Source organism: Caretta caretta, chromosome 2 (assembly GCF_965140235.1).
Source record: "Caretta caretta isolate rCarCar2 chromosome 2, rCarCar1.hap1, whole genome shotgun sequence".
Taxonomy (NCBI): Eukaryota; Metazoa; Chordata; order Testudines; family Cheloniidae; genus Caretta; species Caretta caretta.
In genome coordinates this window covers 268,588,756-268,614,844 of record NC_134207.1, presented here as the reverse complement: position 1 = coordinate 268,614,844, position 26,089 = coordinate 268,588,756, and the positions used below count along the sequence as shown (strand labels likewise).

At 56.8% G+C, this 26,089-nt stretch overlaps 1 protein-coding gene and 1 long non-coding RNA gene across 15 annotated transcripts; one reads left to right on the top strand and one right to left on the bottom strand.

Annotated features, from left to right (window-relative positions):
- Positions 1-735: 735 nt before the first annotated feature.
- LOC142070723 (uncharacterized) lies at positions 736-1,508 on the bottom strand. The gene is made up of 2 exons (XR_012666674.1): positions 1,432-1,508; positions 736-1,094 (listed from the first exon to the last, which is right to left on the bottom strand). It is a non-coding gene; the product is annotated as an uncharacterized LOC142070723 (long non-coding RNA).
- Positions 1,319-25,975, top strand: LOC125632969 (uncharacterized). Of its 14 annotated transcripts, none has more exons than XM_048841978.2 (8): positions 1,320-1,730; positions 6,973-7,374; positions 10,259-10,492; positions 13,299-13,412; positions 14,464-14,580; positions 15,138-15,251; positions 16,455-16,568; positions 17,103-17,344. In XM_048841978.2, the coding sequence occupies exons 1-8, from the start codon at positions 1,494-1,496 to the stop codon at positions 17,241-17,243; spliced, it is 1,473 nt and encodes a 490-aa protein (XP_048697935.2). In that variant the 5' UTR covers positions 1,320-1,493; the 3' UTR covers positions 17,244-17,344. The 14 variants fall into 14 exon arrangements, with proteins under 14 accessions (XP_048697927.1, XP_048697935.2, XP_048697928.2 ...); XM_048841971.2 differs by having other exon boundaries at positions 1,321-1,730; positions 10,259-10,385; positions 17,103-20,905; XM_048841975.2 differs by lacking the exon at positions 1,320-1,730 and adding an exon at positions 2,020-2,179 and having other exon boundaries at positions 10,259-10,385; positions 17,103-20,905.
- Positions 25,976-26,089: the final 114 nt, after the last annotated feature.

The following is a 26,089-nucleotide window of genomic DNA, read 5'->3' as shown; positions in this document are numbered from 1 at the left end:
CGCCAGAGCTGTCTTGCTGAGGAGACCTGCTGCTGCATCTGGCCCAGCTGGAGTTTCCTCAGTGCTGAAAGAACAGGAGGACTTGTGGCACCTTAGAGACTAACTAATTTATCTGAGCATAAGCTTTCGTGAGCTACAGCTCACTTTACCGGATGCTGAAGCCTCTGGTGCCCAGGCGTAGCTGGGTGTTTGAACAGCGCTTAATTCCCCTGCTCACACCTTTAGCACACTGAAAATAGGCCGGATCCTGTCCAAAATCCAGCCTGGGCCCTTCCCCAGTCAGCGTGCAGCCTCATCAGCTGAGTCCGCGCCAACTCTCGGAGCGTGAGGCTTCCCCCGGCCTGTCACATCTGTGACTGCACCAGAGAATGATGGCATTAACCTTTCCCAAGCACCCCCTTGGGCCCCTTCACGAGCGCTGTGCCTGGCTGGTTTCCTCGCCTTGTTTTCCTTGAGGCTGCGGGGCAGGGAGGGCCGGACACTACAGATTATCAGGGAGTCCGCCTGCCCCTCGGAGGAGGAGGAGCTTGGAGCAATTCTAGCCTCAATATTATATTATCTGGGGGGTCTTTTGTTCTGTTTTCATAGATTCGTAGATGTGAAGCTGGAATGGCCCACTCTGACCATGTGGTCTGCCTGCCTAGCAGTGCCCAGCTACACCACACAGTGGTTAGGACAGGTCGTGATCTCGCACGCAAGGCTTGGGGGTGAAAAGTGCACAAACCAGAAGGCAAATTCAATATAGCCCCAATTTATTACTGTGTAAAATCTCCTGATGTGTTGGGTCCAGTTCCTGCTTTCCCAGCGCTTGGGGCTGGAGCTACAGCCAGCAGGAAATTCCCTTTGAAACAGTGAATGAGCAGAACCCCCCCACCCCACCTATTAGGCAGAGTGGGCATGGGGGAGGCAGCCATGGGGTAACAGCCAGGCCAGGCCCAGCCAGGCCACTCTCAGCCTGGGATTGTGCCACCTTCTTACATACCACGGGACCCACGTGAAGGCCTGTGTCTGAGCAGCTGGGCAGGTGGAGAGCAGAGGCTGCAATCTAAGCCATGGAGAGGGAGGTGCAGTCTCCTGGCACAGGGCTGCTGCATCTGGAAGGGAAAACGGGACGGCCGGGGGCAGCGTTAGCAGTGGCTCAGGGATTCAGCTGCACCCCCAGAAACCATCCTGTGCTCCAGTGCCATGCAAGTTTGGCCCTGCCGTCCTCTGTCATGTGGAGGGGGAGGGTGGCTGAGCCAAATTTGAGGGAGTGGCGCTGCACCAGGTGACAATGCCCACTCAGAGCAGGGAGCCATGCCCACCCCTGCGGGACAGGACTACTCGTGGTAACCCGCCCGCAGAAGCCCCACGAACTCAAGCCCATCGACCCGGCTCAGTGCAGACAGACCCAGGGACACAGCTGGCCCCAGCAGCTGGTGTGATTCTTACAGAGCGAATCCTTGATGGGGTCTCTCCCTGCTCCAAGCCAGCTATAGGACGGAGGTGGTGACATGGCAGAAGGGTGGGAGACGAGAATCCCTCACCCCATCAAATCCTCCTCTAGAGACCTTTGCTCTCAGCACCAGCTGTGCAGTCCTAGGGGTCGGAGGTTGCTGCAGGGATCAGCTGTGGGGCCACGAAAGCCATTGCGAACGCTTAGATCGTACGTGAAACGATTCTGGAAGAGCCGGTCCGAACTGATCAGCAGGATTCTGCCTCATGTCTGCCCCGGTGCAGAAGGAGATGGCGTGAGTTTGGAGAGGAAAGAAAAAGAAGGCTTTCGAGGGAGTAAAGGCCGGAGCCGCGGGCCAGCCGGCCCGGGAGCGGGTCTCCCACAGCGGCCGGGGCCCGAGCCTCCGAGCCGGGCAGTGACCCGGCTCCTGCCCGCGGGCGGGCCCCGGGCTCAGCCGCGGCCCCGCTGGACAGCTCCGCCCCGGGGCCCCTGCCCGGCCCGGCGCCGCGATCCCCGCCGCCAGGGGCCGCTGCCGCCCCGCTCCCCGCCGCCCCGCCCCGCCGCTCCCGGCCCCGGCAGCCAGGCCGCGGCTCCCTCCCTCCCTCCCGCCCTGCGGGCCGCGCTCGCTCTGCTCCGCCCGGCAGCGGGGCCGGCCCGTGGCGAGGCGGCGCCGGGACTCTGCCCAGCCCGCAGCGGGAGCGGGGCTCGGCCGGGGGGGCCATGGCCGAGCGGGCCGCTGCCCAGGTAAGGGCCCGGCGGGCGGGGGGGTCTCGGGCCTCGGGAGCTTCTCCCCGCCCGGCCCGGGCTGCCCCGGGAGCGCGGTGCTGCCCGGCCGGGCTGGGGGGCCCCGGGGCGGGTCCGGGCTCCCCCCGCCCGGCCAGGGCTGCCCGCGGGCGGGGCGGTCCCGGCCCGTTTCTCCTGTTCCCGGGCGTGTGAACGGGGAGCGGAGTGAAACTGATCCTGGCCCCGGTCCGGTCTCCGAGCTCTGAACCCCCCGGGGGCTGGGTCCTGCTGCCCGGGGCAGGGGTTGGAAACCGGCCTCTCTGGCCTGGCGCTTTGGGGGTCTCATTGTCCTTTGGGGCGGGGGAGGGGAAGCGCCCTGTTCCCTAGCCCAGCATTGCCAGAGGCCTTCGCTGACCCCCTGTGCCCCCCTGGGTGTGGGGCCAGCGTCCGGCACCTCTGGAGAGCGGGGCAAGGTCTCTCCGTTCAGGCACCCCACACACAGGCCCGGTGAGCAGCCTGTGCCCTGGGTGTCCGTCCCGGCTGCCGGAGGCTGTCAGCAAGGGGGTGCATGCAATGGCAGCAGGGCAGAGAGCAATGCACGGGGTGTGAACCTGCTCGTTTCTGAGCTAGGGAGCAAGGTGTAGACTCTGCTTCTTCGGGCCCCAGTCCTAGAGCGACCATCACACAGAGAAAGGTAAATGCCCAAAGCACAGCACGTTGTTCGGTGTTTGTAGGGCACCTGGCACAGAGGGGTCCTGGGCCCTGAGGGGGGCTCTTAGCCATTACCACAATACACACAGATAGTGTTTTCAGTTAGTGTTATCTGCTTTGTCTTCCCTTCCCTGCCTGCCCCTCCCTGTTCACCCCCACTCCAAATACCTGTTATCACTTTTCATCGTGCTATGTCTTAATGCTAGACCTAATGGTATGCTGAGCATCTCCTGAGAAACACAGAACAACCTCCACTTCTCCCAGAAGGTGCTCAGCTCTTCCCAGGATCCAGCCTTTAGCTGTAAGCTCTTTGTGTCAGGGGTATTACCTGTGCCTGCCCCACACAGCCCCGTGCCTGTCTGTGGGGCTGTGTGGGTGGGGCTGGGTTTCAGGCTGCAGCAATAAGATGCATTAGAATGGGAAAAGATAACAGAGAAGGGCAACAAAAATGATCAGGGATATGGAACAGCTTCTGTTTGAGGGGAGATTAAGAAGACTGGGGCTGTCCAGTTTAGATAAGGGGGGATATGACAGAGGTCTATAAAATCAGGACCGGTGTGGAGAAAGCGAATAGGGGAGTGTTATTTACTCCTTCTCATAATACAAGAGCCAGGGGTCACCTGATGAAATTAACAGGCAGCAGGTTTAAAACAAACCTAAGGAAGTATTTCTTCACACAACACACAGTCAACCTGGGGAACTTGTTGCCAGGGAATGTTTTGAAGGCGAAAAGTATAACAGGGTTCGCATAAGAATTAGATTTCAGAGTAGCAGCCGTGTTAGTCTGTATCCGCAAAAAAGAATTAGGTAAATTCATGGAGGACAGGTCCATCAATGGCTGTTAGCCAGGATGGTCAGGGACACAACCCCGTGCTCTGGGTGTCCCTAAACCTCCCACTGCCAGAAGGTAGGACTGGAGATTAGGAATCGATCGTTTGATAATGGCCATGTTCTGTTCATTCCCTCGGAAGCATCTGCTATGGCTGCTGTCGGAAGACAGGATACTGGGCTACATGGACCATTGGTCTGCCCCACGATGGCCGTTCTTATGCTTAGGTGTAGAAATCTTGACGGTGCCCGTTTCAGTCAGGAGAGGCAGCTGGAACTGGGACTGTCGCAGCTTTACACCGGCTTCGTAGCATTACTGTCTCTCCGTCTCCAGGGGACCCAGCTCCCCGCCAGCACTGGTGAGTGGATGCAGAGCTTGGGGCTGAAAGTCCTCTACAGCTGAGACCAGCGGGGAGAAGTGACCTAGAGCGCAGCCCCCCGAACAAGCCAGAGCTGGAGCGATAGCGGACAATGCTCTAGCCCAGGGTTTCTCAGTCTGTGGGTCATGACCCAAGGCTGGAGCGCCAGAATGTCTGAAAGGGCCACGGGGCAGCTCCTGCAGCTCCAGTCTCGTGAGGCAGGCTGGGCTTGACTCCCCGCTCTGGGCACTGCGGTATCCAGGGCACAGTGCCGCTCGGGTTTGGCCCAGCTGCTCCTCCGTCATGACAATGGGGGGCCGGCCAAGCCGAAGCTGAGTGAGTGGTGCGGCAACCCCTGCGCCAGGTCACAAGGCCACTTGCACAGATTTGGCCCCCTTTAGCAGGGCACTGCGTGGTACTGCGACCCCGGAGGTCACGGCACCTGGAGCAGGGAGCTGAGCCCAGCCGGCCCTGCAGGACTGGAGCTGCTGCTGCAGGGTGAGTGTGCGGTGGGCTCTGCGCACCCACCCACAGGCCCTGAGCCCCCTTTCGGGGGCAGTTCTCAGCACCCCTCCCCCGGGCCTATTTACTGGGCTGCGACAGGGCATCAACTTTTACCAATGGGTCCTGGGCCAAAGAGGGTTGGGAAGTGCTGCTCTGGCCATCTCTCCCTGGCCACAAGGGCTCGGGGTGGTGCCCAGGGATCAGCAGCCCGGGCCCTAGGAGCTGTACGGTCGGAGCGGTGGCAGCCAGAACCCCAGCCAGGGAGCTGCAGTCAGGGGCAGCCAAACCCGCAGCCACCAGGGCCAAGGAGCAGGCGCAGACTCGACAGGCTGGTCTCCCCGCTTCAGATCCCCTGGGATTCGGCCCAGTTGTGCTGGAGTTAAGGAGAGAACAGCCAGATCGGTCAGGCTCCCCCAGGCCTCCTCGCAGCAATTCCGGGCCCCAGGGCAGAACAGTCAGTGGGCACGGCCAGGGCTTCCACATGCCTGCCCAGCTGCCTTCGCTGCCACCAGTACCAGCCCGTGCGCGCCCAGGAGCCCTGCGGCCCACCTGGGCAATTGCCACCCTCCCCCACCCCTGTCGGGGGGCCTAGGCTTCCCCATCCACCCAGTTAGATCCCCCAGCTCCATTCACCCTCCTGCCTCCTTCTCTCCCATTGTAAACATGTGTGACGCTTCCCAGGGTACCCAGGGTTGGGAGCCACTTTGCGAGCACCTGCCCTTAGCTGGGCTTGCTGTGGATCAGCTCCCTGAACCCACCAGCCTCTGGCAGCCCGAGCACTGCCCTCCAGGCCCCCACAGGCCTCGCTCTCTCCGCACAGGTTAGCGATAGGCGCTCACCAACCGCCGAGTCCTCGGAGCATCCTGCTGGAGCACCCAGCACTGAGCGCAGAGCTCTTGGATTCGCTGCTCCCAAAGGAGCAGAACACGCCCGCTCAGGGTCCCCGCTCTGCGTCACGCAGCTCCGGTAGACGTAGAGCGACAAGGAGGAGAAGTTTATAATCAGAGAACCGAGATTCAAGCGAGGGGCAGAAAGAATGTTGGAAACACACGGATACATATGAGACAAAATCAGAACACGCTCCCTAGCCCCTAAACAGGACTCCCAAAGCCTGGCCCTGGCTCCTGCGAGTAGCTGACTCCCCCCACCCTCCTCGTCCTTTCCCCAGCCTTTTGAACCGGTTTGGCTGAGACCCCTTCCCATAAGATCAAACCCGCTAGTGGTTTGTTCACATAGACAGAAGGAGAACTGGGGGTTTATCTGCACCCAGATCTAGTCTCGAGTTCATTGTCTTACTGTAAACAGGATAACCCCGGCTGTTCTTGTTTTGTCCAGCAACCTCTACAACCTAGTGACTAGCATTTTGCTCAGACTGTAAATGGCCGTCCATTGTGAGTCGTACAGTACTTAACTTGCATGTGACCAGCCCGAGTGAGATAAATGTCTCTTCCCCCCACTTGACAGGAGTTTGTGGATCACCTGTCAGTGACTTGCCTTAACTCACCACCCTAGAGAGCAGAGTTTTTAGCATAAAACAGAACTCTTCACCTATTTTCCGTAAATACATCTTTCAATAGTTATGGCGACCCTTCTGGCGCTGGCTTTTGTTAGAGACCTTACGTGATGTTTCTTGGCAGATGAGTAGGCAGATGCAGACCCAGGGGATCTCTGTGGCCCATATGTACCCAGGTGCCCTGGGGTCACAACATCCCCACTCCCTCCATATCCCCACATGTTGATCGAGAAATGGGGGGAAGGACAGCTCTGCCTTTCCAAGCCCCCGCATCAAAAAGCCGCCTACGCTTCATGTATTAAACCCTGTGGAAATTCCACAAACCAAACCTTTGTCTAACAGGGTCTGGCTGGGTAGGTGTGACCCTCTCCCCCAAGGGAAATTAAAAGAAGCAAGGAAATGACAGTGTTTGAGGCTCCCCTTCACTGTACCCCACACTGCAGCTTTCCACAGACAGTGAGAGACTCGGCATCGTGCCAAGGAACTTGCTCCCGCCAGTGACCCAGAAATGCTCTTTGTGCACCCCATTCCTAGCACGTCCTTAACGGCAACCTTGTGCGTCCCCCATAGAGAGAGGACACCCCCTCCCTGCTGGTCCTGCGTGCACATGTCACAGTATCGGTGGAGGTGGCGGGGAAGGGTTTTGCGTTGCACTGGGGGAGGAATGTGCTGTGCGTCTCCACGAGGGAATTCTGTCCGCTGACGCAGGGCTGGGCGCTTAGCGGAAGTGCACTGTGTGGACGGCAGATTCAGAGGAGGCCATTGGCCTTTCCTGGCTTTTCAGGGCTGGCTCTCTGGGGCATCTCACACTTGCTCAGCCTCAGTCCCTTTTAAGTGGAGTTTCGTTTGTGGAATAACGAGTCCCCCAGCTCCACTTACGTTTCTGTCCTTGCAAACAGGCTCCAGAATGGGACCCGGAGTCAAAGCACCCAATGCCTTTACAGTCCCGCTCTGACCCCAGACAGACTTCCGAGAGGGAGAGCCAGCTGCAGCCGGCAAAGCTTTCCATGTGGCCTGCAGTTGCTGCCATCCAAGCTGTGGACAGGACGGTGGATTCCCATGCCACGCGGTTGCTGACTCTGGAGAGGAGAATGGGAACAGCTGAGAAGAAATTAGTCGATTGTGAGAAAACGGTGATGCAATTTGAAAGCCAGCTGGAGAGTAAGTGGGCTGCGGTAGGAACTCTGATCCAGGGGTATGGACGGCTGCAGAGGAGGCTGGAGAACATGGAGAACCTGCTGAAGAACAGGAACTTCTGGATCCTGAGGCTTCCCCCAGGCACTAGGGGGGAGGTCCCCAAGGTAACGATACCCCAGCTGGTGCCGAGGGGCAGAACTAAATCATGTGCAGAGATTTTCAAGAGTCGGTGCCTAAAACTGGGTTCCTACCTTCATATTTAGGCAATGAATAAGTGGCCTGATTCTCCCAAGTGCTGAGCATCCCGCCGCTCCCATTGGAGTCCACGGGTGTTGCCTTGTGCTCAGCACTCTGGAAAATTGGGGTATTTATTCATTGCCTAAATATTGTCCCTTTGTGACCTGCGTGGCTAGTCAAAGTGCAGGGCCCTGCGGATGTTCCCGCTGGAAGGTAGGTATTGATGATGGAGTCTGTCAGGCTGGGGTTTTCTTGGACGCAGTCTTGTTTATTTGCGAGGAAGGCACAAATGGTCTCTGAGCGCAGGAGGCAGAAGGAGCAGTGTCTTAGCCAACAGCCTCCAGCCTCTGTAGCAGCACCAGACCCAAAGGAACTCTCTGGCTTTCTCCAGGGTCAGACACCAGGCTGTGGCTCGGTTTGCTTTCTCCCTCGGTCTCTCTCTTCATCTCTGCGTGTTCTCTCTCCCCTCGCACACACGCACGCCCTGACCCAAACAGACTTCTCCCCCCACTCGGTCCAAAACTCCTGGGTGGGTTCACAATCCCTTTTGTCTTAGGTTGGGGCTTGGGGGCAGCTGTGATTTATTTATCCTGATAGTTATGCTAGTTGAAAGATGTGTTCACACCCAGTTTCAAAGATGTGTGACCCATATCCCAGCCACCTCTTGGATAACAGGATGAATGTAAGAGCTTAACTTTTGACATCCACTTTTGAAACTCGTGGCCTCTTTCCCAGGTCAGTCTATTGAAAGATTTCTTTTCCCGTTGACATTCCATCCCCGCAGCAAGATTTCCCCAGTCAGGGCTGCGCGCTGGAGCGTGATTGCTCGTCTCTCTTCTGGAAGGACCCCAGAGTATGTTCTAACCAAGTTACAGAAACGTGCTACAATAGCGCCCAGGCGAATTGTGTTGACATGCTGCTCTGACGCTGTGTTGGCTGTTCCTTAGTCACTGGCCTAAAATGGTTTGGACGAAGGGAGTGATGTGATCTGGCTGCCAACCTGTGTGACGGTGCCTAAAATCACACTGGTTAGGAACACCGTGGCTGCGCTCGGCCCATTCCCTCCCCGCTGCAACTCCGTGGTGTCAGCACACAGCCATCAGTGCTCAGGCTCCGTATCAGAGTACAGGGTTCAAACGTCTGCAGGGGAGGAAGGACGGCCTAGGGCATCGGGCACTGAGCTGGGACTCAGGAGACCTGGGCTCAGTCCCAGGTTTCTTATGTGTCCTGGGGCAAGTCACTTAGCCGGTGTGTGCCTCAGTTCCCCATCTGTACAACGGGCATAACAGCACTGGCCTGCCTCACAGGCCTATTGTGAGGCTACACACATCCGACTGTGAAGTGTGGAGATACAATGGTGACGGGGACCATATAGGTACTTTGTTTAGGTTCAAATGTTGCTCCATATTTGCAGCCTCTGAGAACAAATTCTGTAGGCAAAACCTGAACAGAATCACTCCACAGGGACCTCCTGGCTCAGTTAATCGCTGGGGCCAGTGCCGGAAATTGCTTGATTGCATTATTTCTGGAGGATATACCACCAGATAGTAATTTAACCATAAATTCCTTTATTCAAGCCAAAGGCCAAATGGTATTTATGCAGTTGCTCCACCCGTGTCTAAAATGCTAAGCTATAAGCAGTTGCTACCCGGATCCAGTGACATACATTCAGAAGCAGTTGACCAGAATATTCACAAAAAATACCCAGCCCGAGGGCTGCTCAAACCATTGCTGGCTGGCTCCACCTTGGGCAGGCAGGCAGGCAGTGGTAACGAACCCCTGAAGAGCTCACCCCTTTATACTCTAACAGACAAGTGATGTCATCACCAATTTCTAACTTTAGCTAAGTACCAGTATGGGGCACCTTTCCGCAAGATATGGCAGTGGGGCCTCTGTCGTTCTAATTGTCTTAAATGTATGGATCTTAAAGCTACCTGCACTGGCCTTTTCTCTTCTTCCGCAGGCCCGTGTTGTCAGATAGTGCTGGGGCGTTAAAGGTTACTGCTCTTTTATCACATGACAAAACACCTTCTCTTTTTGTGTTAGAACCAGTGTGTAAGCATTGCTTATCATTCAGAGGCCCCTCTTTCAAAAATCTCCTTTTTCATCTCATTAGCCACCTTCTAAGCTCAGCATCCTCTCCAGAATTGGTCTTGCCTACATGCCACGTTCTTTCTAACTTTTAAACCTATGCTTTCCAAAGCCTGTTCATGGCCACGAAAGCCCCTTTATTTTACTTAAACTACAAAACACATTTTCTTTAGCCAAGCTCATTTAACCCTTTCCATATCTATTTAATCTTACAGCCAGCGTGTTCCCTTGGATCAGCATGCAGAGAGGACCTTCTCCATGTCCCTGCCCACTTCCACACACAAAGCATGAGAGGCAGCTGCCTCCACGATGGCGTCTTCCCAGAGCCCTGCACAGCCCAGGAGTGGGGAAATCCCTGTGCAAGGGGTATGTGGGTAATGTGGAGTCCCCTAGCAGCCTGCTCCATTTGAGCTGTGCAGCCTGGCAGTTGGAGGACGGGATCCACGTGTTGCATGGATGGCGAGGGGGAAGCAGTCTCTGTCCTACCCCTCCACCTGACCAAATTCAGATTTTCCTTTCCAGCTCTGCTGGTGCAGGGGTGGGGCAGCATAGCCTCCTGCAGCTCTAGCTGTGATGTCTGGGGTGTTTTTACATGAAACCCATTTCTAGTCATTTTCCCAATAACAGTCAGGCGACATTGCTCCTCCCCATCTCTCCTGATTCATACGACAGGTGGGATTGACCCAGGAGGTACTGAGTGTGCAACGCTTGTGATTCCAGGTGCCGGTGACATTCGACGACGTCTCCGTCTATTTCAACGAGCAGGAGTGGGGGAGCTTAGAGGAATGGCAGAAGGAGCTTTACAAGAACGTGATGAAAGGGAATTATGAGGCCCTGATCTCCCTGGGTAATTCTTTTTTCTTCGCTCGATTACGAGAAGCCGTGAGATCGCTGAAGGTAGAGTTGGCTCCAGCTCAAGTTTACTCTCCAATTCCTTTCGTTCCGGGTGGATCGGTAGGTAAAACCCTTGTAGTGCGGGTCTTGGATTAAGGGCTCGTCTACCCTTAAAACACTTCAGCAGCACAGCTGTGCCATTGTACCGCTTCTGTGTAGACACTACCTGTGCCGACGGGAGGAATTCTCCTGCCAGCGTAGGTAATCCGCCTCCCTGAGGGGTGGTCACTGGGTCGACAGAAGACCTAGAGCTGTCTACATGTGGGCTTAGGTCGGCTTCACTACACCGCTTGGGGGGGGGATTTTTCACACCCTGACCGATGTAGTTAACCTGACCTAGTTTTCTAGTGTAGACCAGGCCTGACACAGAGCTGGTCTACACTTAAAACGTGCATTGGCATAACTATGTCTCTTTCTTTTTGCGAATACAGACTAACACGGCTGCTACTCTGAAATATGTCTTTTAGGGGTGTGAAAAATCCATACCCCGGAGAGCCATAGCTACGCTGGCCTGTCCCCTGGTGTAGACGACACTAGGAGGATGGAAGAATTCTTCCCTCCACGTAGCTACCCCCCCTCGGAGAGTTGGAGTAAGTGCGGTGATGGGAGAACCCCTCCCGTCGTGGTACTGAGGGACTGCACGGCCGCGGTAGAGTGACGCAGCTGCAGCGTGTTAGGTGTAGACGAATCCCCCCGGCAATGCTCTCCAGAGAAGGGGTGTGTTGACTGCACACGCACAGAGACTCTGGCTCTGTTGCGTTCGTCTCTAACCCCCGTGCTGACCGCAGCGGTTGTGTCAGCCTCAGGGAAACGTTTGCTGACCCAAGTGAACACCGTGCTGCCGAAAGGTGCCCTGCTGTAGCTGGAAGCACTGGAGGCCTCGCCGCTCCGCCCGTGTTCCTCACTCCTGGGATCTCTCGGCTTGAGCGGCCAGTTACTCGTTCTGACTGAGAAGGTGGGTTCTGCGACTGGGCCGCATGGAGACCCCGAGTCGCATTACACAGGTACTTCCCAACCAGCCGCCAGAGGGCAATGGCTTGTGTTCCCCACTGACCTGAGCTGGATTTGAGCCAGTCACCTAGGAGAGGTTTCAGAGTAACAGCCGTGCTAGTCTGTATTCGCAAAAAGAAAAGGAGGACTTGTGGCACCTTAGAGACTAACCAGTTTATTTGAGCATAAGCTTTTGTGAGCTACATGAAGTGAGCTGTGGCTCACGAAAGCTTATGCTCAAATAAACTGGTTAGTCTCTAAGGTGCCACAAGTCCTCCTTTTCTTTTCACCTAGGAGAGAGATTCTGTGGCCTGTCACTAATTGTATGGACCAGCCAGTTCCAACTCCAGATACTGCACCAAATTCACTGCGGGTGTGTGCAGGTCCACTCCCCTTTGCCCAGTGGGTTCTGAGTTGCCAGCTGCATTGCAACAGATGCAAATGGTGTCACAGATCCACAAGATCTGTGCTATACCCCGGCCTTTAACCGGCCCCTGGAAGGACCCGCTCAGTGCGCCAGACCCCCAGGGGGTCCCACTCTTCCACAAGGGGGGGCCATGCGGCCTCAGTGCCCCCAAGACTGAGACGCCTGTTTCTCACTGTGAGCTCTGCCCAGCAAGTCCAGCTGAGAGAGACCCCTGCTCAGGGACCAGTGCACGGCAGCAAGCGTGGCCAGGGCCGCCAGGCGCGGGAGCCGGGTTCATTAGCCAGCTGGAACACGCCTGGGGTAGTGCCGAGACCAGCAGTGCTGAGTTCAGACTGGCCAGCGCCGGGGCTCCCACGAGCCCTGCTGCCGTAGCCCCAACCTTCGCCGCCCTTGTCCCAGGCCTCTGAGCCGTCTCCTGCCGCCTCCGCCCCCTGGCTGCTGCTGCAGAGTCGGGCTGAGTTCACGTGTTCAGGGGTTGGGCCCCGTTCCCTTTCTGGATCCTCCAGCGAAATGGGTTCGTTCCTCTTAGTTCTGCAGCCTCCACAGTCAGCCCCACCAGTGCGGAATCGCAAGTCTTAACGGTTCCTAGCGGACAGGAAGCCGGAGCATCCGGAAAGCAGCTGAAGAGGGGAAAAGCCTGATACACATTAGGGATGTAAAAGGTTAACCGGTAAGCTTACCAGTTAACCAGGCTTACCAGTTAACTGTTAACCGCAGCGGCCACGCGCCGTGTCGGGATGGCAGGGGCAGGAACGGTCCTGGCTGCACCATGCCTAACTGGCTGGCCAGACCCCTGGCCCCAGCCACGCCGGACCCCGGCCGGACTGGCCCCAGGCCCCGCCATGCCAGGCCCACCCAGCTACCTCGGTTAACCAGATAAACAAAATAACTGTAATCGTTTAACCAGTTCACCTTTTTAACCAATATTTGCATCCCTAATACACATCATGTAATTAGTAGGAAGGAAAGGAATAATCCCGGGGGTTGACAGTGGACAGCAAATTCGATACCCCAAATGCACTGCCCAGTTCGCCCCAAGTTTTCCTTGGCTAAGATCCTGCACCTGAAATGTCAGGACATAACTGTACTTTGTGTGTCAGAGAACAGCCCCGGCGTCCCCAGGCTCCCTGGCGCCGTTGTATTGTAGAATAAATAGTGTCCAAATTAACCCGTCTGCCCCTCTGCAGGTGGCTCCCTGCGTGGCTTCTTGGTGCTTAATAAATAGGCATGTGGATTAATACTTCCTGTGCCCATGGCAGCCCCTTCCCTTAGGAGGAATCAGAGAGTCCCACCCATCAGAGGAACAGCGCCCTGCCTGGTGCAGCTTCTCTTCACATCACCTGTCGCCCCCAGCACTCGGGGGTTGGGTATTTCAGAGCATAGATAATGATCTGGAATGAGTATCCTACTGTGTGAATCAAACCCTGGAGCGTCTCTCTCCATCTGCAGACTACGCCATCTCCAAACCTGACCTTCTATCCCGGATTGAACGAGGGGAGGAGCCGTGTGTCGGGGATCAGGGTCGTTCAGAGGAGAGCGAGATCCCTGCAGACCCCAGCCCAGGTACCCTGAAACAGCTCAGAAATGAGCCCTGAGGTCTCTCGCTTCAGCTGGGTTCCCCGGGGTCCCGTTCCACTGACTGCCATAGCTGGAGGTGTGACTGCCTGGCGAACGTGCACAAGGAGTGAAGTCAAATGGCTCAGTCCAGTGAAAGCTTCACGAGCTCTTTCATTCCCTCTGTTTCAATGGGCACTTTTCTGACCCTTGTGCCAGGGACAGGAGAGAAGAGAGAAGACCTCTCTGGAAGGAGCAAGTGGGAAAAGGGCTCCTTTGAGAACCCAAAGCCCGGAACAACCCAGGGGCAGTTACACAATTTAACCCTGGCAGCCTGTGTGCTGCAGAACGTCCCGTGTCCTGAACGGGCTCTGAGACGGGACAGGCTCGTCCATCCCCCGGGGGAACCACTAGAACGAAGGGAAGCTGAAATTCTAGCAAGCTCTCAGAACGTGCAGCTCTTCCCCATAGGTGGATTTCTGTTGTCCTTGTCCCTAGCAAGTGCCATCTGCAGCCCTCCCCTCATCCCACCTCGGCCCCCTGCCCCCTTCCTGACCATTCTGGCATCGACCCCATCTGCAGCCCTCCATTTCCCCTCCCACCGGAGCTGCACTAGTGTCTGTTCAGAGCAGCCCCCTCTGAAAACCGATGCTGGCAGAGATGGGTTTGAAGCTCCTTGGCCCAGCTCTCAGCGGGGAGGAGAAACACGCAGCGTGTGTCTGCATTCAGGCTGGAAGGGGGAAGTGCCAGCCAAGGAGCTGGACCCGCGGGAGTTCTGCTCAAACAACAGAAGTGTAGCCGTGGGGGTGCACTGCGGGAGGGACTAGCTGCCCCGCGTACGATCTCATCTGAGCAATTACGGACGTATTTGGGGCAGCCAGCCCCTCCCACCGCCATGGCTACACGTCCAGCTCGAAAGTTGACATACCCTTAATACCCTTGGCTGGGATTTGGTAAACAGCCTAGCGACTTCGGGCTCCCACCTACAGTGCATGGGAACTGGGTGCCCAACTCCCCTAGGCTCCTTTGAAATCTGAGCCTTTCTCTTTCCTGTGAATAGAACCCCCCGTTTCTGCATCAGACATTTCATTGTGGATTAACCAGGAGGAGGAGGATCCGGGCTGTGGGGGCCAAGGGGTCTCTGGGGAAAATGAAATCAGTGGAAGCCCCTGCTCAGGTGAGTAATGGATTTCACCATCTCAGAGCTGCTGAGCGCAGTAATCACCCCGGAGCTCTTTTCTCTGCGCCCAGCCATCTCCAGGGACCAGCAGCCGTTTCCTCACCCTCTGGGCAGACTGTCACTGACGTCTGCATTGCTGTACCTGACTTCTGCTGGCTTGTCCCCCTGCCTTTCAATAGCACACAGCCTGCCTCCGCCTCGCCCCGTGTGGGGCTGGCAGTGCCCTGCAGGTGCTGGCAGGAAGCAGCCCCTCTGCTCAGGAGCTGGGACGGGACCTGCCCTGCGTGCACAGGATGCTGTCTCACTCCCTTGCCTCCAGCGTGGGAGCCTGACCCGTCTGGCCGTTAGTGTCCGTGCTCTGCGTTCGTTAAACCCAGCGGGGCGGGGGTGTCCTTTAGTGTGCTGGTCATTCAGCAAATCCCCTCCTTTGGAGCCGCCCAAACTTGTCTTTGGGCGGAGGAGGGGTCCAAAGCAAAGGTGGTCGGGCCTGAGCTCGGTGTTCGGATCTGGCCGAGAGCGGGGGAACGCGGTGTAATCCTCTTTGCCCTGAACAGAGTTTCAGATTGTCCCCCCTGCTGCCGTGTCCTGGGTTAAACGAGAAGAGGAGCCGTGTGCGCAGGATCGGCCGGTCTCTGGAGAAAGCAGAACCCCTGCAGGCCCCAGCCCTGGTGAGTAGCAGCCAAGACCACTGGGCACAGGGCGTGAGGGGACGAGCGGGGAATCCAGCTGGACCGTTTTACAATTTCTGCTCATCTGCTCTCAACTTCTGACATGTTGTTAGTTTACAGGCTGCAAGCCAGCCGCTCGCACCCCCTCCTGGCCCTGCCACCACCCAGTCCCATCGCTGAGCCTCTCCTCCTTTCCCTCTTTGGACAGTCTGACCACTGGTCTTAGCCCCTCGTTTTCTGCTGCCTCTTGATCCTCACAAACGCCTTTTGTATCCATTAAAAAGAGGTGTCTTCTCTCCTCCAGCAAAGAGCCAGTGCTGGCTTTAAACCCCTAACTCAGGGTTTAAGTGGGAGTAGAAACCAAACTGGAACGTAATCCCACAGGAGTGGAAGAGACCCCTAGGACCTGGAGTCCAGTCCCTGCTATCGCCGGCCACCCCAGCATGGAACTCGTTGCTGGAAGTTTGTTTATATCCCTGTTTTTTCAGGGTGGCACCAGATACAAGCATTTATGGCTAAATTAGTATTAAATCCAAGCGGAATTTGTACAGTTGCTCCAAACATGCCTAAAAGCCCCACTAGTCAGGAGTTGCTACCTCCAAACAGTGATGAACCTTGATAAGCCTGTACAGACGTTGATCAAGGATACGCACAAAAAGGAGTCGACCCAGGGGTGCTCAAACCCACGCTGGCTGGCTCCCATGTGGACAGGCAGACACGGTAATGAACGAAGCTCACCCCTTTATACCCTTTCACAAACGAGTGATGTCCGATCACCTGCCGTTGTCTTCTCTAACGGCCAGGGATTAGGCAGTGTGGAGTTGTCCTTTCTCTGGCTTTGGCTAAAAAATGCTGGAGCAGTTGGCCAAGGAATTTTCCTTCTGACTTCATCAGCTCCAGTTCCGGTTTAATATTTCCCGCAGAGCGTACCCTGGTGCAGGCACGGCTGCTTCAACCCTCCTGTCACGCCTTCCCACAGCTGGGAAGTGCCTGCCCTGTACGGAGCCTGCAAAACCAGATTCTCTGTAGTCAAGTGCATCTAACCCTGAATAGACTAACCCGACTCGTTCAGAAACCTACAAGCTCCACCTTCAAACCCCTTTTTCTTGCCTCCGCTTCTGTCGAGAGCCCCCTCCGGGACGTCTGTCCCCTGATGGTTAAAACCCGTCTGCTAATTCTCAGCCTGCTCTTCCCTGTGAACAGAATCTCCTGCTCCAGCACCTGGCCTTTCCCCCTGTGTTAAACCGGAGCCAGAGCTGTGTGTGGGGACTCAGCCGGCTTTGGAGCAAAGGGGGCTCCCTGCAGAGCCCAGCGCAGGTGCGTGTTGGAGAGAAACCGCTTGGAACCAGTGAGTGCCGACAGGAGCTGGTCAGATCCAACTTCCAGCGCACTGCGACTGCAAACGGGCTGCCGGGATCATCAGGCCCCTCCCATCCCCTCCAGCACGGCCCCTCTGCCGGAGGGAGGGGGGTGGCGTAGGCCTGGCCATTCCAGCGTCACTCCACCTGGGGAATTCCCAGCAGGCCACGTAAGGCTGCTGTGCAAGCCCAGAGTCTCTCAAAGCAGCCTCATCGCTGGTGATCTCAAGGCCCAGGGCCAACCCCAGCACCTCAGGGAGACGGGGAAAACTTCCCCTCTGCCCTTCTCTAGGGGGAACAAAGGATTTATCGACCCCGAAGCGAGGCGGAGCCAGGTCCGGTAAACCAGCACCTTGATGAGTGTCCCCGCTCACTCCCCACGGCCAACTTCCTGGGACTTGACTCCAAAGCTGGAGCCCCTGAGTCGCAGAATTCCCTCCCTCCCTCCCCGGCAGGTGACGTGAATAACGGCTGCTTTCTTCTGCCCCGGCAGGTGACGAGATCCCGCTCCAACTTGCAGAGGAGCCTCGTGCCGAGGAGGGGGGCGAGGGCCCAGGCCCCCCTGGGGCGTCCAAAGGGACCAGGGTCCAGAGCCCCGGGGAGGGCCCTGCGGCTCGGCAGAGAAGCGTCCTAGGGAGGTCGGCTCAGGGCAAGAGGGGCATTGGGGAGCTCAGAGCGGCCGGGGGCCAGCAGAGAGCCGTGGGGGGCGAGCGGCCCGGCCCGTGGCCCGAGCGTGGGAAGTGCTTGGGGCAGAAGCAGTCGCTGCTGAGCCCCAAGAGGAGCCAGCTGGCGGAGAAGCCCGCCGAGTGCGGCGAGAGCGTCGGCCGGGTTCAACGCTGCCTCCAGGACCAGCACATGCCCCTGGGCAAGCTGCCCTTCACCTGCGCCGAGTGCCAGAAGCGCTTCCGCAAGAAGCGGCCCCTGCTCTTCCCCCCCGGGCCGCACCCGGCCGAGCAGCCCTTCTTCTGCCCCGCCTGCGGCAAGGCCTTCGGCCGGCGGGACACGCTCCTGGCTCACCAGCAGACCCACCTCTGAGAGCACAAGTCCGTTGCGCTGCCTGTGACCAGGGCTTTGTCGCCGCGGGGCACACGCAGCACCAGTGGGCGCCCGCCATGGGGGGCTGTCCCCCCAGTGCGGAAGGAGCTTCGCCCACCTGTGCCTCCTGGCCAAGCACCAGTGGGTCCCTCCAAGGGCACTCAGTGTGGATGGGGCTTTGCCCGCCAGGACAGCCTGGCACAGCACCAGAGGACTCGTCTCCTGCACGAGCCTGCCGAGGCCACCGCGGGGCTGGCAGCGGGGAGCCAGGGCCTCTCGGGCTGCACCGGCCCCTGAGCTGGGCTTGGCAACCCAACCCCCAACTGTGCCCACGTGACACGTGTTACATCCCACCCGTGCCAGGCGAGGCAGAGACCCTCCAGGAATAGAGTCCCTGGGGAGGGTTTGGGCCAGCTGGGCTGTGGCTGCCCACCCGAGCCCTGCAGAGAAACCATCTGTGCGGGGACAGGGCTTCCCACAGCTCCGTGGTGGGGAACGTGTCGGGTCGGAGCACTAAGAGGCCCAGCGCCCGCCGGGAGGAGCAGCCGCACTGCTCCTGAGCACGGGGAAGGTTAAACAGGGACACTGAGAATCCAGGCAGGAGCGTCGCTCGCTGTGGGAACATCCTTGGTCATACACCACGAGCCAGCTGGGCTGGTGCATTCGGGTCCCTTTGCGCACCCCTGTGTTCGGGCAGCACAAAGGGGCCGGAAAGCAGCCAGGTCGGGCCAGCTGAGAATCCCCGGGCATGGGGGAGCTCTCGGCTTGTGCACCGACTCCCGTGCCACCATGGCCCACCCAGCCCTGTACTGGGGGCTCAGCCAAAGCGCCCAGTGCCCCAGCTCTCCCCACTTTGCCCTGAACGCCGTGAGCCCTCCACACCTCTGACTATCCCCCAGGCAGGGGATTTGGTGCTTGTGGAAGATGCCAGGTTAAGCACGGCTGGACAGTGACAGTCTCCATCCCCAGAGCAGGCCTGGCACGTGTAGTGACCACGCCAGCGTCCCCACCAGGCCCTGCCGTTCTGGGGTGGATGGGCCGTTCCTAACTGCGGAGACTCCAGTGGGGTCTGGCTCGCACGCTCTGCCTGTTGGTAACTGGACAGTCTGACCAACGGGCTCGGGCAGGTCATCAAACGATGTCTGATGGTAACTTGGTCGGTACTGACCTGGGACCAGGTCACAGGAGTAAAGCGCCATCCCTTGTGACCAGTCCTCCCTGCTCCCAGCCACTTGGCTGCTCCGAAGTCATTGAGGCACAAGATCACGCACAGTGGAGAGGAACCGCGTGCGTGCACCGAGTGTGGGAAAAGCTCCTGGTATGAGCATCTCCCGGTTACCTGCCAAGAGTCACAGCAGGACGAGCTCCTCCTCAGGGACGGGCCCCTGGGCCTGCAGCAGGGAATCAAACCTGGGCCCCTCTGTTCCAAAGCAGAACAGGACTGGTCGCTCAGCCGTTCTGGTTTGACAGTAGAAATATCACAGCTGTTACCGGCTCAGAAACAGCTCAGGAATTTAACTCTCGGCGCTGGGAGAACCCAGCGGGTGTAGTTCTCCACTGCCTTGCACCCTCTGCAGTCTTTTCCCCCGTGCAAAGTGCGTGCAGAACGCTTCCGGATCAGCTTGCTGCAGCCTCTCCCCCTGGGCCAGTGGAAATGAGAGCAGAGGGTGCAAGGCTGTGGGGGGACAGGCCATGAGTTACAGTCATGGAGGGCAGGCTGTGTCCTGTAGTGGCAGGAGAATGGAGAGCACCGAGGGACTCCTTGTTGGTACAGCGGCCGGCCACATTGATGAGAGGAGAAGGGAAGGGGGCCAGCTGGACTGTGGCTTGGTAGTGGAGCAGTTTGCAGGCTTGGCTCCAGATGGGGAAGGGTTCCACATGGAGCGGAAGGGGAGATAGGAGCCAGGTACTGTCCGGGGATGATCTTGCTCTTGGAATTATTAACAGTATTTGAAATTAATATGAGAGACCACCAAACACTAATTTAACCATAAATCCCTTTATTCAGGCCAAAAGGTATTTTATACAATTGTTCTCAATATGCCTAACAGCCTCAAGGATAAGCGGTCACTACACCCAATACAGTGACAAAGTATTCACAAGCATGTGGTCAATATATTTACAAACAGGCCAGACCCAGGGAAAACTCTCATATCCTGGCATGCACAGTCTGATTAGGTAGGGGCTGACAATGAGTCCTTTGTGACAAAGTCGGAATTTTTCATAATATGTTGTCTGAATAGTGTGTGTGCTTCAGTTTCCCTTCTGTGGTGCATGGGTAACTAGGTGGTGGGGAAAGGTGACCCTTGTAGAAGACCCAGAGATCCTGGTGGGACTGATGCCTGGCTGTCTGGGGCTTGGACCCAGACAATGGCCCGGCGATTTGGTAACTAGCAACTAACAACCAGGCCCACCCTCTGCAGGAAGCCAGCAGATTGTGACCAGCAGGGGAACAAAAGGCCTGCGGGGGAGGCCGGGTGACACTGTTTGCCCAAGAAGAAGAGCAAAGGATGGAGGAGGGGCTCTTGGGCTGCTGATAGCAGGACACTTCTGGACTGGGGTCCAGAGAGGGCTCAGGACTGACCAGGCAGACTGTGCTGTACAGCTTTGAGAACTCCGAACTTCCTACGCTGTGGTCCAGACATCTAATAAAACCCCTCTGCTTTTACAGCGCTGGCTGCATTGCTCCAGTTTAAACGAGGCGGGGGCGCATTGCTCCCTTAGGCTGTGTAGGGCTTCCCCATGTATCCAAGCCAGGCGGACTCACTGAGGGGAGCTCACGGTGGAAGCAGGAGGGCTGAAGGCTCTGAGGTGTGGTCCCATGAGGCGGGGAAGCCGAGGGGCTTACCTTAGTGAGAGAGTGAGACCCCGAGGGGGGGCTGACTCAAGGGGTCCTCCCAGGGACTGCTCTAGAACCCCAGACCTGTGGATCCGTGACACCCTCACATTCATAACTCCCTTTATCCCCTTCACCAAACAAAGCATACAACCTACCCCCTCCTTTCTTCCCCAGGCCTTTCCCCGGGTCTCTTCCCCTCCTTCCTGCTGCCCGCAGAACAGCAGGAGGGTTTGGGCTTGTTGCTTTTTAAACAGTTTGTCTTGTCACGGCAGCTCTTTATTTTATTCGTTACTTTTTGACCCATACACCCTGCCCACACTGCAAGTACTTCTGAATATTCTCATGACATCTTTTATTTGCTGATGGGGGCCTTTCCCTTACTAGCCCCAAACCATAAAGCAGACATTGTTTTCTTAACCAAACTAAGCTCTCTTTAATTCTTTCCATTGGATGCCTATCCCTACGACCCGTCTCCTGCAGTGGTGGACAGATGGCCCATTCTAATCGGCCCCGGACTAGACAGGCCATGGAGACAGCGCCGTTCCCCCTTGCGAGGCGAGGGAAGTTGGCACGGGTGTCACGCTGTGCCTGCTTTGTGGACAAAGCGCGGACTGTAGGCTCCAAGATTGTTGCTCTGGCACCGTTCACCAGCGCACTGAGGCGCCTTGGTGGCAGCAAGTCACCTCCCAGCCCCCTGCCACTGAGAAGGAGACCGGAAGCTGTGCAATCTTCCGCGCTCCCTAGCTGGGGATACCAGGGGTAGTTCACCTGCCTGCACGGCCGGAAAACGCCCCATGTTCCAGGCATGCAGCTAACGCAGTGAAGCCAGCGAGAGCTGATGGTGTTCAGGCACTTGCAGGAGCTGCCCATTTAGTTGCGATGACTGTGGGCCCAGTCCTGCAAACCCTTGCCCATGTATTACTTCCATGAGTGTTCCCCTTGAAGTCAACGGGCCACATCCTGTCAGTGTGAACTGCAGGTCCCTGGCCCAGTAGGAAGTCACCTGTGAGTCAGGGTTTGCAGGCTCAGGACACATGCACTGGAAAGCTGCATCCTGCTCTTTGCAATGCGGCTCCCCCAGGGTGAGCGCTGCTGAGGGACCAGCAGGAACATTCCCTTGGACAGGGCTCTGGTATCACCACCGGGTGCCTGACTGCGGTGGGAGCGGTGGTGCAGTCTCCACGCAGTGCGATTCCTCCTAGAGCCGTTGGTGTGCGAGCAGCCAGCGCCTGTCCCTCCAGTGACGAAGGGGGCGGGTTTAAAGCCATTTCATTTGCTTGGTAGCAGCTACTCCGTGAACAGTGACCGAGCTGCCTGCCCCTCCCTCCTCTGCCCGGGCAATGCCATTTCCAGTCCTGCTCCGCCAGCCCAGATGGAGTGTGTGGGGGAGCCACGTGTCGTGGCTCAGGCAAAGGGGAGCGAAATCCCTGCGCACCCCGGTGTGGGGGAGTTGCAGCAGGTGTCTCAAAGTGCTTTGCACTGGGGCCTGGGCCGCACTAAAAAGTTAGGTAGATGTAGACACGGCTAAGTCAACGGAAGAATTCTGCTCGACGTAGCTACGGCCTCGTGGGGAGGGGGCTTCAGTAGAGCGATGGGAAAACCTCTTCCGTCGCTGGGGGAAAGGCCTCCCTGCAGCGCCATAGCTGCGCCCCTGGACTCTGGCCATGTTCTTTCAGGGACATGCATCCGAGAGTGCTGAAGGAATTGGCGGCTGTGATTGCAGAGCCATTGGCCATTATCTTTGAAAACTCGTGGCGAACCGGGGAAGTCCCGGATGACTGGAAAAAGGCTAATGTAGTGCCAATCTTTAAAAAAGGGAAGAAGGACGATCCTGGGAACTACAGGCCAGTCAGCCTCACTTCAGTCCCTGGAAAAATCATGGAGCAGGTCCTCAAAGAATCAATCCTGAAGCACTTGCATGAGAGGAAAGTGATCAGGAACAGCCAGCATGGATTCACCAAGGGAAGGTCATGCCTGACTAATCTAATCGCCTTTTATGATGAGATTACTGGTTCTGTGGATGAAGGGAAAGCAGTGGATGTATTGTTTCTTGACTTTAGCAAAGCTTTTGACACGGTCTCCCACAGTATTCTTGTCAGCAAGTTAAGGAAGTATGGGCTGGATGAATGCACTACAAGGTGGGTAGAAAGCTGGCTAGATTGTCGGGCTCAACGGGTAGTGATCAATGGCTCCATATCTAGTTGGCAGCCGGTATCAAGTGGAGTACCCCAAGGGTCGGTCCTGGGGCCGGTTTTGTTCAATATCTTCATAAATGATCTGGAGGATGGTGTGGATTGCACTCTCAGCAAATTTGCGGATGATACTAAACTGGGAGGAGTGGTAGATACGCTGGAGGGGAGGGATAGGATACAGAAAGACCTGGACAGATTGGAGGATTGGGCCAAAAGAAATCTGATGAGGTTCAATAAGGATAAGTGCAGGGTCCTGCACTTAGGACGGAAGAACCCAATGCACAGCTACAGACTAGGGACCGAATGGCTAGGCAGCAGTTCTGCGGAAAAGGACCTAGGGGTGACAGTGGACGAGAAGCTGGATATGAGTCAGCAGTGTGCCCTTGTTGCCAAGAAGGCCAATGGCATTTTGGGATGTATAAGTAGGGGCATAGCGAGCAGATCGAGGGACGTGATCGTTCCCCTCTGTTCGACATTGGTGAGGCCTCATCTGGAGTACTGTGTCCAGTTTTGGGCCCCACACTTCAAGAAGGATGTGGATAAATTGGAGAGAGTCCAGCGAAGGGCAACAAAAATGATTAGGGGACTGGAACACATGACTTATGAGGAGAGGCTGAGGGAGCTGGGATTGTTTAGCCTGCAGAAGAGAAGAATGAGGGGGGATTTGATAGCTGCTTTCAACTACCTGAAAGGGGGTTCCAAAGAGGATGGCTCTAGACTGTTCTCAATGGTAGCAGATGACAGAACGAGGAGTAATGGTCTCAAGTTGCAGTGGGGGAGGTTTAGATTGGATATTAGGAAAAACTTTTTCACTAAGAGGGTGGTGAAACACTGGAATGCGTTACCTAGGGAGGTGGTGGAATCTCCTTCCTTAGAGGTTTTTAAGGTCAGGCTTGACAAAGCCCTGGCTGGGATGATTTAACTGGGAATTGGTCCTGCTTTGAGCAGGGGGTTGGACTAGATGACCTTCTGGGGTCCCTTCCAACCCTGATATTCTATGATTCTATGATTTATAAAACACAAACCAGAAATCCAGGAGCTTGAGTTAGTTACATTTACCCCAAACACTTGGGTTTCCTCTATGGAAACTCAGTTAAGATGGGCAAACAACCTTAACTATGCCCCTCAGCCGCACCCGAAAAGAAAATCAGGAAGGCGGTCTGCCCTATCTATCCCGAACACACGTTTTCATCTGCACTGAGACTAGAATACATGACTCTCCATCATCTCTGCATTGTAGGTCTGCTAGCTCAGTGTCTGATGACACTTGGCTCACTGGCTGGTGTGGGGCAGCACGAGCCCAGGCCTGGGAAGTGCTGTGCTTTGCATGGAAGGTCCTTGGGCCCCCATAGCACCTCGCAGGATAGGGCCATCACTGAGTGGTGAACCTCTTTGCTGTTTGGCAAAGCAGGGCTTTGTAAAGCCTCGGCTAAGCTGAAGAGCTTTGTTCAGGGTGGGGAAGGCAGGCTGCCTTCCCAATGGTTGATGCTCCTGGATTTCTAGTGCTAAAAAAGAATAAAAAAACTGCAGAACAGCCCTGACACAGGGGAGGCTGCAGTTTTCTTGCAGCCTTGATCGCTCCTGCACGTCCCCGTGCCCTCCATGGTTTCAAAACCCCAAACTAGGTCAAATCTCATGATCCCTTCCCAGGAGCATCCCAGCTGAGTTTCCGTTCCTGACTCAAGGCTACTGTACTGACTCTGTTGCATGAACTGAATAAATCTCTGGTTTCTCTCTTTCTTTCAGCAGCCGGCAGGATTGTGATCAAAGCTGAGGAGCAGCAAGTTGAGGAAAAGCCTGAAATCCTGGAGCTGACGACGACATTACTGGGAAGAGCAGACGACGAGGCTTTCCAGAGCCAAGGCCAGCCAGCAGAGAGTCTGTGCAGCTCAGAAGGGCAGCAGGGAGCTGGAGAGGGCCTGGAAGAGCCCACCGCACACGGGAGCAATCTGGGTGAATGCAAGCCAGGGGCAGTGCTGGAGGAAGCCCGTGCAGACCAAGGCCCATTTACACCTGCAGGCCATGGGCCAGGCGTCAGAATCGAGCAGCTCCCTCCCCTGCCCCAGAGAATCCTGACAGGAGGAAAACCCTGTAACTGCGCTGAATGCAGGGAAAGCTCTTGCCTCCAGCCCAGCCTCCGGAAGCACCAGCTGCCTCATGCCGGACAGGGGGCTAACGTCTGTGCCGAGTGTCGGCAAAGCTTTCGGCTGAAGAGGAGCCTTCTAGCACACCAGCGATCCCACGTGGGGGAGGGCAACGGGCCCTTCATTTGTCCCGCCTGCGGGAAGAACTTCGGCTGCCACCCGGCGCTCACACGACACCAGCGGCTGCATGGCGGGGAACGCCGGTACAAGTGCCCCGCGTGCCCAAAGAGCTTCCTGCAGAAGCGGCACCTTGCGGATCACACGCGGCTGCACACGGGGGAGCGGCCCTTTCCGTGCCCGGCCTGCGAGAAGACCTTCAACGAGAAGTCCAACCTCAACAAGCACTACCGGATCCACACGGGCGAGCGGCCCTACCCCTGCGCCCAGTGCGGCAAGAGCTTCATCCAGAAACACCATCTCCAGAAGCACCAGCGCGTCCACGGGGGGCCGAGGCCGCAGCAATGGGGGAGGTGGGGGGATGGCTTCCCGGCTCCCCCGGCAAACCCTGCGGGGGAGAGACTCTACCCCTGCATCGAATGCATGGAGAGCTTCACCCAGAAGACAACCCTGGAGCAGCACCAGCGAATACACACCCAGGAGAGGCCCTTCCAGTGCACCAAGTGCAACAAAAGCTTCCGGCACAGGCAGTCGCTGAACAACCATCAGAAGAGCCACTCTCCCTCCAGGGCTTCACCCCGCCACAGGCAGGGGACGGAGACAGCCCCCTCAGGGGAAAGACTGAAAACAGGCAGCAGCCCAGTGGGCTGGCAGTGGGGAGGAGGCAATTTACAGGCTGTTCCCTCCCCAGAAATACAGCAACACATTACATGACAGGCCCATACACTCTATAATAGCAGCTGGCGTTTACAGAGTGCCAGACTGGTCCAAAGCACGGGCCAGTCCTTCATGAATCCTCCCAGCGCCCCTGTAAGACGGGGGGTCAGGACTGACCTACCTACTTCACAGGCAGGGAAAGTGACTTGGCAAAGACCATGCAGTGAGTCAGTGACAGAGCCATGAGCAGCACCCAGTCGCGCACTCACTCCTCCAGGCTACGCTGCTTTCGGAAAGCGTCTTTAACTGAAGTGGGACTTGACCCTGGTAACTAACATGTAATGGTAAATAGCAGATGCTACATTAAAGACCATTACCTGAAGGCTGATGTATTTTGAGACCAGTTATTTTTTTAATGTACATGAAAGACTATCAGTGGGTTAGGGGTTGGGGAGGCTGGAAAGTCTAGTTATGGGGCTGGGACAATCAAACAAGC